General features: G+C 44.6%; 1 protein-coding gene across 3 annotated transcripts in view; it reads right to left on the bottom strand.

The window, feature by feature from the left end:
* The window catches only part of WASL (WASP like actin nucleation promoting factor), a 53,559-nt gene extending 42,333 nt beyond the window's left edge, over window positions 1-11,226 (bottom strand). The window contains exon 1 of one of the 3 annotated variants that reach the window (XM_076329731.1): window positions 10,817-11,226. In XM_076329731.1, coding sequence (XP_076185846.1) covers window positions 10,817-10,936 — 120 coding nt within the window. In that variant the 5' untranslated portion in view covers window positions 10,937-11,226. Of the gene's footprint in view, window positions 1-5,215; window positions 5,243-10,816 lie in introns of those variants that run through there. The other 2 variants (XM_076329739.1, XM_076329748.1) reach the window with 2 other exon arrangements.
* Between the last annotated feature and the right edge of the window lie 3,215 nt (window positions 11,227-14,441).

Raw genomic sequence — 14,441 nt, 5'->3', positions numbered from 1 at the left:
GCTGGAACAGATAGCTCACTTCCGTCTCCCCATCCCCATCACTAGAGTTGCTTTTGTCTCCTGGTAGCTTTCACTGGTTGTGCAAATATTAGTAACTAGGACCAGGGGCACTTTCTGGATCCAATGGCAAGTGGTACAGCAGAATGCACATCTGCACAGAGGAACTCACCCTCTCCTCCCAACACAACACAAATTGGGTAAGGATGGCCCTACCCATCCCGTCTATTAGGAACTGTGTTTACACCACTCTGTTCTCAAAACCATGCTCATTAATTTGGGTGAGTACTAGCTCACATTACCCAAACCTGTGCCAGGAAGTGTGCCAACAAATTGAACACCATGGACAGCCACAGAACAACGCCTGAGTTCATGCTATTGCCCTAACTTAAGTTTGTTAGCATCAATGTTAGCACAGCTGGCTGACAGACCAGAGGTGAGAGAAAGGACAAGATGCATCCTTCTGCTACTAAGCTTCAGTGTACCCTGGGTATCTCACATTTGAGCCTGCCAATTCTGGTTATCGGGGACAGAAAGGTATGGTCCAGACAGGTACGGCCAGTGAGGGATGGACCCCTTGGTTACACTGCGTGAAGCTTGGTGCAGCAACAGGAACACTTGTTCAATAAGCAACCCTCACCTAAGCAATATGAACAGAGGGCAGAGCAACAGACAGGCTTTGTTGTTTACAGGCAGCAAAGGCCAGAGATGTTCAAAGAGGCTGTTAAGGAAAGTCTCAATGAAGAACTGAAGCACTGAAAGAGAGACCTCCTAAATGACATAAAAAGATGAAGTGAAAACCATGACATGGAGTAAGATCTACATCTCCTAGAGAAACAATTAGCACCAAATCCATCTCCATTCATCCTGTCAAAGAAAACTGTAATGCAACTAGGTGTGTTGCCTTAGTTCAAGCGTGTACAAGATGCAAAGAAGGGCATGCTCTGTGCAGAGATACGTATGTAGTAACAGACTCTCAAGTATATAAATATTGGCACCTGAATATGATATGGACAAATCTCTCAGACAAAACTAAGTTATTTTTTTTAGATAGATAAGTGGTTTGTTGAATCACTACTGAGTTCTAGAGATCAAGTGCTACCAGCATTTTCTGTTGCAATGACACTTTAAAACCTTGTATAGTTTTAAATTTAGAGTTCCAGCTACACAAACTGAGAACAGTGCTAACAGTGCAGTATAACATTTAGAGGCCAACACTGTTTAAGAAAGGTCAAAATGACAGCACCTATTGTATGGCTAAAAAATACTGGTTGATAAAAAATTGCACAAAATTAAGCCCCAAACCTATGTTTTTTTGAAACTGTTAATTGCCAGGTTACTAAAAATATAAACACTAACAATTCTGTGTGCCCAGTTACAAAATGCATTTCATATCTGAGATACTCAACTACAGACTAAAGAAAAAACAGCCCTGTATTTTATTTATTAGAAACTACTGCTTCCTTCTTTGCAAACGCAAGGGGAAGCTTTTGCCTGTGGTATTGCACAGAACACATACCACTACATGATGTTCATAGTTTTCTTCCTCTTTTCAGTTAACCACAAAAATCAAGCACAGTTTTACAGAGAGGAGCCTATTTGGATGCCTTTGTGTATATTTAGTGTCATAAGCCAAGTGATGTTTCTATTTCCTTTGGCTGACTGAGGGGGAGTAAAGGAAAAAAATGTCTACTTACAAAGAATGACCACATCTTAGCTGTGTTCAGAGAGAGCTGTCACATGGTTAGAGGAGCAGGAAATCACTTACAGTTCACTCAAAGCAGGACGAAGCAATTCTGTGGTTTCAAATCCGAGCCTGTAGAGTTGCTGAAGCTGTATCTTCCAGTATACAGTTTCTTAATATAGCAGCTTACGAACTGGAGAGTCTGGTCCTCCCTGGAGAAGCAGCAGGGGAGGGTGGAGCAGTGCAAGAAGCCTGAGGAATATCATACTCTGGTTTTTGCTTCCCCCCCTCTTATCCACCAAAAGTTCTCTTTACTATAGCAACATTAACAATGACTTTGGGCCAGTGAAGATTAAATAGGAGAGAAATGTCTAATGGCCATATCTGAGGCTGAAGTGCACTCTATGTATGCAGCTGGCTGGCAGAGAGACTGTCTCCTCTCTTCATCTTTTTCCTCATGTAATGCTCTGTTGAGTTATTAGAATACAAGCCACGTCTATCCCAGCACTGGGTATGGGTAGGACTACATGTCTGATGAGACACAAAGTTCATCAGCAAGAACAAAGCACTTGTGAAACTGAAAAGTAGGGGGTAAGGGAGCGGAGGGAAGAATGGTGAGGAGGAGAGACACTTCTACCTGGAGATCTTTGTGCAGATTATGGATGCAGGGGTGTCGTGGTTTAACCTCAGTCAGCAACTGAGCACCACACAGCCGCTCGCTCACTTCCCCCCAGTGGGGGGGAGCGACTAAAACATTGGTGCGTTATCAACTTTGTTCTCAGCCTAAATCCAAAACACAGCATTGTACCAGCTACTAGGAAGGAAATTAACTCTATCCCTGCCGAAACCAGGACAAGGGGCTGAAGGGAGAAAGGAAGATCCTGGAAGCACTTGAGGTACAAGGGGAAAAGAGAAAATAAGGGGAGGAAACCCTTTTGCTGTGACAGAAGGAGAGAAAACTTGTTAAAAAAAAAAAGAGCACGTTTGATAAGAGAATGCAAGGAGACGCTGATGAAAGCTGAGACACAAGATTCGGAGGACCGAGGTCACCATGCAGGACTTTAAAGCAAATCAGCAGGATGGGGCTTACAAAAGAAATAGTGGTTAAATTGATTCCTAAAATATCATTACCAACTTTACAGTAATCTGCTGTATAAAAATCTTAAAGCTTTATTTTCTACATAGAAACTAAGATTCTTTTTAAGTCAATAAATTACTGCTTCTGTTATAAAATGTACTGAGAAGGCTGTAAAACATCTCTTACTTTTCTTTATCCCTAACATAGAAAGATATTAATACAACAAATTAATTAAATGCATTTTTTAAAAGTGCTTGCAGTCTTAGAGGCAAGTGTTATCTTTTCACAATTAAGACTTCAAATAATGAAATACAGTTTTCTTAGCTTTTTGAAGAGGAGAAAGCCACATTTTCTTTTGTTAGGTTGGTGTTTCTCAAATTGCAGGCACAGTACCCCCACATACAAAATATGCTTGGTGAGCACAGATATGTTCCCATGTAACTATACCACTCTGATGCCGCATAATGGCTAATTAACAAGGGGAGATAAAGGCAAAATAACACATTCACTTTGAAGGGAAATGAGATGAATGCAGGGGAATTAGGAATTACACATAAAGTTCTAAGGGGAAAACGGTGTGTGAAACCATCTTACAGAAATGGAAACACGACCTTGATTAGCAAGGCTTAATGTGATCTTTCATCTTTAAGCTAGACACACTGCAGAACTGGAAAATGCATTAACACTGTTTCTCAGAAAACTTAAAAGAAAAAAAGCTGCCTTAGAGTGAGGATTTTAAGGATAGCCGAATAAACAGTAGAGGGAAAACAGTCTCACCAAGGTGGGGATGCACGTATGAAAGCAAGTGCCTAAGGTGAGCTGCTATCTGCAAGACTGCCAGTATGTCGTGGAGCTCTGCGGCAACAGTTTCCTTGCCAGCAATGATCTTCCCCACAGACCATTAAGTCTACAGGAACTGAGTAATTCATTTAATTAACTTCTTCCAGAATCATTTATTCTTAACACAGGCATTCTAATTTGAGATGCCTTAAGTGTCATGCACTGCAGAAACACAAAGAGGCGTCAGGAAAATTGTCTACCTTTAACTCACGGGTAGCTGAAAATACACTACTGAATTTGAATAATTAAGCAAGCGAGCAGCTTTCTAAGAAAGTGCCCCTATGATTGTTTGCATTACATCTCTTCTTCTTCCATTTGGCCCTTCTAGTACACTGCTCCTGTCATGTGAAGATCACAGCACACTTCAGGATCTTCCAATTCAACTGCAACTGCCCCTGAAGGTAACTGTACACCTACTGTGCCCATTTTATTGGTTATCCAGCCATAAACAACATGTCTGGAAGCCACAGAAGTTAGTGTGGCAGTGTACTCAAGCAAATACCTTGAGAAACAAAACTATCTTGTACAGCATCTGAGTCATGTCCCAGTAGGGTGGGCTGTTTAAAACCACCCATGAATAGATACACTTCTAGTTCCACTAAATGCACTTTATATGATTTACTGTTACAAGGAAAACAAACTGGCCAATAAAAAAAAAAAATACCTCTGTGCCCAAGTAACACATAATGCCAAACTTTCTTGAGGAAATTGTACCCTAACCTACCAATAAGCAACTCTGTCTAGTGCCCATGACACATTTTGTTACTTCCTATATTTTATTATCTAGGTATTAGGTCATGAAACCGTAAGTCTCCTGCACTTTACTAAGTTGTATTTCTGTACTACAAAGATTCCTCAAGAGACGAGCCTATGAAACATGCTCACTGGAAGAGAGGACACCATAAATCTTACCACATGGCTTTAAGTGAACAGCAAACTTTCTCTGACAAACTGAGCACTTAAAAGCTCACCAAAAACCTCATCCCCACTGCAGACAGCTCTGCCTATAAAAGCTCATTGAAAGAATCAAGCCTTTTGTCACGCTGGTTAATGAATTACTGCAAAGTTCCTAGATGATACTCATTCATCATATACAAACCACTTCAACACTTCAGCCATTTCAGCACTGACCTAGAAGCTGCCGGTGGCAATTGCTGCCATTGCTGGCACCTGCAGCCACTACTTACCAATGATAGCAGTAAACAAGTTCTTAATTCTGGCACTACTAGAGACACTAACAGTAGAGCAATAAGGGTCATAAGAAGCTCTACAGAAAAGACAGGGAAGTTCTTTCAGGCGGAAGTACCAGAACTCCTCTGAAAGAAGAGATTCGAGATCTAAACTTAGAACATTCTCCATTATCACCTTTTGACCCTGAAATTGCATGGTATAAGACGGACCTTATACACTCTACTTGCTATAAATTGGGCTTATACTAAATCCTTGAGAACCCCAGAAGAAATATTAAGAGAGGAAACATTCTAGTGATAACAGATTCAAATCGGTATTTATGATCAGACAATGCAGAGAAATCACATCAATTCTCCATTAAAGGAAGAACAAAGTAGAGTCTTTCCATTTACATATTTGCATGAAATAATAAACTCAATCTTTACCTTCTAACAAGAAACTACCTCTTCCTTAGGTGGTATCTGGACATCTTGGTGGAAATCTTGTAGTCAAAACATGATTGTTCATCTGAATCCTACATTAAAATTTTGAGCTCTTCTAAATTCCTCCACCTGATTCTTAGCTGTGAAGAGCTGGTAAGGTACAACACAACAGCTTGTGACTACAAATTGTTTTCGTCCTGTTGCGTCTGTACACTGTAGGATTCCAGAGCACATTATCAGGAGCATGAGTGGTATACTTGACCAGCTGATTAACCACAGAGATGCTAAGAGACTTTTGGCACTCAACTACCTCCAAAACAGAGAAAAGATCTACAAAGTAACTCAGAAGAGAATGCAAGAGTGCTGAAGCCTTAATAGATTGAGGTACTTGTTCCAGGACTATACTACTAGACCATCTTCTGTTTAACAACACATAACACTTCATAACAGCGATAGACAGTGACTGAAATTTGTAGTAGGACTCACCTTGCATGTCAAGACACAAATTTATGTGTCTAGCACACGAGCCACAAGCACGGTCAGGAGAGATATAACCACTACAGTCATTGAAGCAAAGACAGAAATTCAGCTGATAATTCTAAGTTTCTATCTTAAGGTAAATTGAATAGGAGATTTAGATAACAGCCAGTGATGTCTACTGATGATGGGATTTTAACACCTAAATTTCTGTCTCCTACTCCTGAACCAAACCCCACACTTTGTGAATTGATGCTTTGTCTCAAATAAAGCTGCAAGATGCAATGCCTTGTAGAGCGTTCACATGTGATCTCAAAACATTTCTCACCTATAGGTAAATAATCTGTTTACAGCATAGTTGACTACCTTAGCTTAATAGCAAGCTGTGAGGAAAACAAGCATGAGAAACACTTTATGGTAAGTAACCCTACTGTAGATACATGGAGGCAGTTTGAGGACGATGGCTAAGCCACTTGCTCTGAAGAGTCTAATCTCACCCATTCCTGTGGAAATCAGTTTTGTAGGCACAGGTTTGGTTCAGAGGAACTGTCAAAAACCAACATAATTCCTTCTAGAATTCCCTCTAGAAGGGAAGATTATTGCTGACAAGTTGTTAAGGGAAGTGACTCCAGTGGATACTAGTGAGGCATCTGAAGATGTTACATGTCTTTTGACAGAACAGGACAGATCTCAAAAGAAATCCAGGCATAACTCTCAATATTCTTCTGTTCCACAAGATCCTATCCTTTGCACTTTGTGTTCTCCCTCTCCATCTCATTTAAAAACACACGCAAAGATGAGATAACCACCACTGAACTGATGACTTAGTTCTTCCTATCTGTTCAAGAGATAACTCCCTTTCAAACTACAATCTCAACCTTTTGTGGGTATACAGCCTGCCTTTACAGTATAAACTCAAACTGAAGAGTTCCAACATTTCTCAGCTACATGAAGTTGCCCATTACTCAGACCTTTAGTCCACCTTCAAGTCTTAGTTCATGCTGTTCTCATACGCACAAATAATCTTACAAGTCCTGTCTTGATAAAACCTTTAATTCTTATCAGTTAAGAGCTATAACTGCCATTCAGGTTTTTATTTTGTTTTATCTCAACTGTTAGTGTAATTTGTCCTTTGGCTCTGACATACAACCTTATTCTGGTCACATGCACTTTAAAAGCAGCCAAAACAGTTTTCTTAGTTTAGTGCTATGTCACTTCTCTTTTTGCATTCTTTAGCAGTTCCTGTTTACCATATGAACCATGGCAAGATCTTACAAATAACAACCTATTCCTAGCCTTACTCATTACACCTTATCCAAGCGTTGAGTCCCACTTCTAAGCAGTATAAAATATCCATACTCCATTACCTACTTCTAATGTTATCAAGTACACACTTCTCACGTTGTCTTTCCTAAGGCCTCTCACACATATAAAATTATTTCTACAGAATAAGCTAATTTTTCATCAGTGACATTACTGACTGATATTAATCATGCAATTATAAAAGAACCTTCTCTTTATTAAAAATTATTAATGGAACACCTAGCATTTGCTTTTTCTTACAAAACTCATTCTTATTCCTCAGGACAAAATTTAAGTGACTGATTTATAACTAAGCTGACTTAAGCAAAAACTTCCAAGTTTGGCATAACCACAAAAATATGTCATTAATATGCACAAAAGTAATCTCATAGCTCACCTTAGCATAAGTTTACATAGACTTTTATTTCTACATTATGATAAAAAAGTTATTGAAAAATTTCTACAGATAGTAAATTTTACACCTGACCCAGATAACAAACGTCAGGTACCTGAATAAAAATTAGTTATATGCCTAAGCAACAATCAAAGTCCTAAAAGGCTATCTTACGCTGGATACCTATCGCAAGTAGTTCTACATTTGGATTCGTATTTCAACCAAATTAACTATAGCTGCAGCTTTGACTATTAGCCAGTGGCTTGGTTTTGAAAACCTGATCTGTCATGGGCAAAGATGTTTTAATTGCTTATAGATTCAGATAAGCATTTTACAGCTCAGCAAGCGGGGAAAAAAAAAGGAACTAAAAAAAAAAAGTCAGTAACCTTCTGTATGTACATTTGCCTACTAGTCAATGAGATTCACAAAGTATCAGTAGCAGTCCAGAAAATGGTATCAACCTCAGCAACACACACAGAGCGATGTCTCTTCACCACATTCCCCCACTCTCAGGTAATTTTTGTGTCTACCAATCATCATTACTGATATAATTTCAATGGCATCTTAAGTATCAGAGTTCATAGGTTGCAAGTACTCAATCAAAATTAAGCTACTTGATAAATTCCTTTGCTTTTCCATAGAACAAAAATCAAGCAGTTGAATCCTCAATGTTATTTCAAAGTAGCTGCCTTGTTATCAGACAAAAACAGAGTCAAAGGAAAGATAGTTGAAATCAAGTCTGGAGTGCCACATGCTTTCTTAACCAAGCCCCTCAGGACTGATAGCAGCACTATGCCCTCCATAAGAGCACTATAAACTATTAGTACAAAAAGAGTATCTAGGATCATAGTTTAGTGTCTCAACTGTTCCTCTGGCATTCATTTCACTTGTGATGTAAACACAAGGTCAAGTCAAACATAACCTAAAATTATGGCGATACGGCAGATGCACATCACATCCAGTAGCATATCCATGCCCCACACGAACAGAAACACCACTTGCTGCAGCCAGGTAGCACAGACAATTCAGCTGATGGGAAAGCAAGCTTGTAGCATCCTACGAAACTTGCAAGATTTTCCTTTCTTAAAGAGTAGCATTTGCAGTCTGAAGCTTCACTAATGAATAATTCAAACATGGATATTAAGAGATCAAATACCACGTACATTACAGCAAAAAGGCATTTGTTAGCATAGCATGCCAACACTGAATCAGGCTAGAAGGTCAAGAGTATCAAAAGTACTATCGGGCTCTGACAGACAGACATTGCGGATTCAAGTTAGACAGACGAAGCCGTTACCATTTCCAGGTGCCCATTCCACTTCTCTGATAGACGTTGCCCTCCAAGGAACAGACACATTTAATCTGTTCATGAATTAGTTTCTGAATTATTACCAATTTTGGCTCATGCCACAGTAAGTCAAAAAAGCCTGGTTAAATATCTCTAGAGCTTCAACACTCAAGTCCTCAAGATTGAGCAGACACCCTCAATTATAGTAAGATGAGCCTATGCTTAACCTAGAGAGCATACATATAGGGCTGGGGGAAAAGGGGAAGAGAATGGGCCATAATTAGAAAAACCTCAACTGGAAAGTCATCCAAGATCTAGTATAAACCACAAGAATGTGTAGTTTCAAGAAAAATACAAAGCAAGTCATGTCTATGAAGCTATCAACCTGCCACAAATCGCATGACACCCAGATACTGTGAAGATATTTACCTCCAAAGTCTGCTTTCAACATGCTATTTATGCAGAAAAGTTGAGAACTTGAGTAGGTGAGTGTTACAGCTGAGCATAACAAAAACGAAAAGTGTGTTCACTTGACAAGAAAATCGAAGTTGTAGAAGAACAAACTGGAAGTCAACTTACACAAATTCATGCACTATTTTTTAAATTTAGATAAAAGTTTTATTTTTTTTGCAAAGGAGCTAAACATACGGAATGCGTGCCTGAAAGTAGTTGAATTAATTGAAGGTGTTTTTTAAAAATCTATTACTTTTAAAAAACATGCTTTACATTCACACCTTCTGACCCATTTAACTTAGTTACTGTGACGGCATCTTCTTTAACCCACCCCAATGCAAATATTGCCTACTTCCTGTTTAGTTACTACATCTTATGCCTTCCTTGCAACAGTCAGTTTGATCAACAATACCATTTCAAAGTCCAAAGAGTTACGTGGAACCATTATGACTGCACGGATATCCTGCTTTAAATCACAATTTTAAGGTAATGAAATACTCTTCATAGCATTACAGCAAAGATGCACAGTGCCTAACATTAGTATGCTAGGCGCTGGATACAAAGCATCAGGTAACACAATTTTCAACGGCTTCCAAATGGTAATTTTTTTTTTTTAAAAAAGGAGCATTTTTTCAAAAACAGTTTTTCTAAAAGCTGCTTCTTTTCTAAAGAAAGTGGTTAACTTTTGAAGCCTTCAAGTATCTTTAATACAGATAAGTACAGTTTTAATACAGTTTTGTATTAACATGCAAGAAGGTATTCTGAAAATTAAGAACTTACTGATACACTTGGTAACACATCCACTACAAGGCTTTTTCTTTTAACCATTATGTTGCCTTTTATATATATATATTAAAAAAAAACAGGAAAAGAGGCAGTATTTGAGTCGCATTTGAATACATGAACCTGTTGTTTAGGCTAGAACAAGCACAGACTAAATCCAAGGCAGGCCTAGCACTGATACGAGTCTTCCTACAACTTCGCCAACATTGCTTTGTTGTACCGCAGGTGCACCTGGGGCTCGTCCCAGCCTCGCCGAGCAACTGAACTTTTTCCACCGAGCCCCGCGGCTGCTCCCTTGCTGTCCGGTTCCCCCTGCAGAGCACGGGTCAGCTGCAGGGCGGGGGTGAGCCCCACCGGCCGCCTCCCGGGAGCTCAATGCCGATGGACAGGGGAACGCGGAAGGACGGAGCCCGCACCGGCGCTCGAAGCGGTCTCGGAGCCGCCCCGGTGAGCGCGCCTCCAGCCGGAGCCGGCACGGCGGAGGGGGCGAGGCCGGGCCCGGCGCTCGGGGTAGGCAGCCCCGCCGGGCCGGGCCGGGCCGGCCGAGGGGCCCCGCCACCCGCGCTGCGGGCCGCGGCCGCCGCCATTCATTGCCCCCAGCACCCCCGCTCCGCTCCCACCGCCCGGGGTGTTGCGGGCGAGGCGGGCAGGGAGCGAGGCCTGCGGAGGCCGCCCCCCTCCCGGGCGTCGGGTCCGGGCAGCGGAGCGGGCCGGACGGCTGAAACTTCCGCAGCCCTCAACTTCCCGGCGCCCCGGCCGGCCTGTCCTCACACGCCCCCTGCCTGCCCCGGCCCCCGGCCCTCCGCGCCCGGGGCGGGGACGGGCTGGGGGTTCCCGGCCCGGGAGCGCCGCGGGCCGCCGCCGCCCCCTCCCCTCCCCCTCCCCGCCGCCGCGGGCCGGGACTCACCACGCATTTCTTGCCGAGCAGGCTGAAGAGACTCTCGTTCTCCTGCGGGGTGAGCAGCAGGGAGCCCACATTGGTGACCCGCCGCGGCTGCGGGGGCTGCTGCTGCGGGTTGCCGCTCATGGCCGGGGCCGGCCCGGCGCTGCCCTCGCCGCCCTGAGACCGTTGGCGCCCGCGGCCCCCTCCTCCTCCGCTGCCGCCGCGGCCTCACAGCAGCCGCATCGCGGAGCCTCCCTCTCGGGGCCGGGGAAGGAGGGAGGTGGAGAGGGGCGGCGGGGCCTCGGCCAGCTGCCGGCGGCCCGGGGAGGGGGGCAGCCGCGCCGGTGCCGCTCCGCGCTGATCGCGCGCGCCCCTCCGAGAGGCGCTAAACTTCCAACTCCGGCCCGGCTCCGGCGGCCGCACGATCCAACATGGCAGCGGGGGCGGGCGAGACCACGGCGCGCGGCAGCCAGAGGGGAGGCCGGCGAGCGCGCTGCCGCCGCGACCATGCGCCGTGCGGGGAGGGAGGGAGGGGGGGGGGCGCCGCCTTCCGCTCCCGCCCCGCCGGGCCGCGCCTCGGCAGCCCGCTGGCGAGCGCCGCCGCCCGCCCGCGCCCTCCCCCTCAATACCTGCCAGGCCGGCTTGGCGGCTGCTGGGCGGAGGCGGGGAGCAGGGGAGGAGGAGGAGGAAGAGGAAGGAACGGTCGCCGCCGTCCCCGCCGCCGCCTGCCCCGGGTGGGGCCCGGCGGGATGCGGCCGCACGGCGGGGACCGGCGCGGCGCTGTCCCGGAGGCCGTGGGAGCCGCTAGGGCAGGGCGTGAGGGGGAGCGCGGCCGGGGACGCTGCTGGGTGCTGCGGGCGAGGGGCCGTGGAGGCATGCCGCCCCGGGGCGGGGGGAGGCCGGGTCCGTGGGGGAAGTCACCCGGAACGCGAAGAGAGCCCGAAATCCGTTAAACCGAAGGTCGTTACCGAGCGAGTGCGGGGGGGGGGTGGGGGGGCAGGCCTCGCGCAGGGGTTCGGGGACGAGGGAGCGAGGGTGCCTTGGAAGCCCTTAAATTTTTAGTGAAACCGGATTTAATTTAACTCAAAAATCTTTCCACCTTTTGTGACAGAAGGGAAAATGTTTCCTCATGGTTTGCCATGCAAATTACCAAGTCGGTTGTATTCTGCCCTGCCGCGTTGCGTGGGGCGGGTAGTTCACGCAGTCCTGGCGGTGTGCAGTCGCGCAGGGAGGCAGGAGGGGGGGTGTCAGCCATCACACTGCCTAACGCAGGCTGCTACAGTTTGAGGTGAAATACCTAAAAATAGCGGTAGGTACTTCAGGCTTTCCGGGGGTCAGCTGCTGAGGAGAAATCATGTATACATTCAGCAGCCTTTGTCAGCTAGATTTCTCCCCCCTGCTTCTCTCCATGTGACAGCAACTAGCTGGGATGGAGGTTGAAGACCTTTCAAAGCCTGGAGATCCAGGGCACAGCTGCCTGATGCCCAGCCTGGCTTTCAGCTGCACGAAAGAAATGCTCATGCTTCTTGCGTGCAAAGGTGAAAACCAGATGTCAAAGTGAGCACCTTGCTAGTTTTCTCAGTGTTTTTAGGTGAAGAATGTGTTGGCTTCACGTCCTCTGATAAATTCATTGTCCATCTGGAAGGTGCTAAAGCAATTCCCCCACGGTGATTTACTTTGTTTGTATTGTAGGAAAGAACTGAAGAAGCACAGGAGGAAAGGAACTAGAGAAGCACAGGAGGAAAACCTGTGAACACAAGTCTTTGTATGAAGCTGTACTGACTTCTCTTTGTATCTTCTAAAAGATCAGGCGGGAACAGATGGCAACCCCTTCTGCTCTGCTTATAGGCCCTTTTCCCGGTACTTAAGAGCCTGTAACTGTGTCCAAAAGTGTAAGGAAGGGAGAATATGGTGGAAAATCCTGAGCTTCCAGCGTAGAAATGAATTTAAAATATATGCCTATACAGGACTCCTCAGTCTGCAGATGTCACAGAAGTGGCTTGGGCCCTTGCTGTAAAGGAAAAACAGTAGGAACCAATGCTTCCAAAGTCCTTTTCAGCAATCCTAGGTTCTTCAGCTTTATTCCTTTCTTGTGTAAGTATGTGCATGTTTTAGTGGAAGGGGAAATACTTTAGCTAAAGAATATTGGCAGCATTTCGATCATTGAAAATGTACGTAAAAAGATAAAACACATGGAAGCACTTTACAAGACACTTGAATTTTTTTTTTTTATTTCATAAAACAATCAATTATTTTATAGCCAAAGCTGTTTCAAGGAAATTAACATACCTCTGTTGGTGGTCACAGTGTAAATAGCTAAAAATACAGTACACCTTTGATGGGTACCTGCTGGGACTGTCCTCACCTCTCTGACCACTTACGTTCCTTGATTTTTTTTTTTCATTTCTGTTAACTTTTACTGTTTGTTCCTTACTGTGTACATCTTGCCATTCAAAGAGAGTTCTGGGTGTTACGGGTGATACATTTTGCTTCATACGGTTCTCAGACCAGCTGGCTGGTAGCTATTCGTAAGGGCCCTTTAACCTTCGGGCTGTATTGTTAGGATTTTGTTTGCTTTTTTAATAGGGGTAGGCAGGAAAGGGAAGAAAAAAGGACTATTTTCAGACCCCATGTTTCATTAATTATGCAAAAGCTGTTTCTGTTTTTGTATCATGGCAAAGTCTTGAAGGGAAATGGAAATATTAGTATCTGGTGGTAAGTCCAAGGGACCCACTGAAAAACAGATTTTTGCCTTTGATATTTATGTTTGCAGTAATATCAGCAAAGAGCTGCTATTCCTGCATAAAACATCCAATTTCAAGCAAAGTTCTCTCAAGGAAAGCCACCAGCTGGAATTACCTGTCTGTATTTTGAAGAAATTGCAGTGCTCTTTCTGTCCTCTCTTAGGGAAATTGCTGTCATTGTTTATCCGAGGCTTTCCTCTGAATTTCTAACTGTAGTCCTTAGGGTTAAAGCTGTGTTACCCACTGCTGATGTCTGTAAGCTTTATGGGAAGCTGCTCTTCCGTATTTTTCCATTTCAGGATACCCACTCGTAGCACCAAGGTACTAAAATACATTGGAAGTGACAGAACATGTATCAATATAAGCAAGTGGGAAGTGATTGTGCCCCTGTACTCGGCACTGGTGAGGCCGCACCTCGAATACTGTGTTCAGTTTTGGGCCCCTCACTACAAGAAGGACGTTGAGGTGCTGGAGCGTGTCCAGAGAAGGGCAACGAGGCTGGTGAGGGGTCTGGAGAACAAGTCTTATGAGGAGTGGCTGAGGGAACTGGGGTTGTTTAGCCTGGAGAAAAGGAGGCTGAGGGGAGACCTCATCACTCTCTACAACTACCTGACAGGAGGTTGTAGCGAGGTGGGTGTCGGTCTCTTCTCCCAAGTAACAAGCGATAGGACGAGAGGAAATGGCCTCAAGTTGCGCCAGGGGAGGTTTAAATTGGACGTGAGGAAAAACGTCTTTACTGAAAGAGTGGTGAAACATTGGCACAGGCTGCCCAGGGAAGTGGTTGAGTCCCCATCCCTGGAAGTATTTAAAAGACGTGTAGATGTGGCACTTAGGGACATGGTTTAGTGGGCATGGTGGTGTTGGGTCGATGGTTGGACTCAATGATCTTAGAGGTCCTTTTCCAA

The sequence above is a fragment of the Aptenodytes patagonicus genome, chromosome 1, assembly GCF_965638725.1.
Source record: "Aptenodytes patagonicus chromosome 1, bAptPat1.pri.cur, whole genome shotgun sequence".
In the NCBI taxonomy this organism is placed as follows: Eukaryota; Metazoa; Chordata; class Aves; order Sphenisciformes; family Spheniscidae; genus Aptenodytes; species Aptenodytes patagonicus.
Note: the sequence above shows the minus strand (reverse complement) of the source record. Positions and strands in the feature narration are given on the sequence as shown.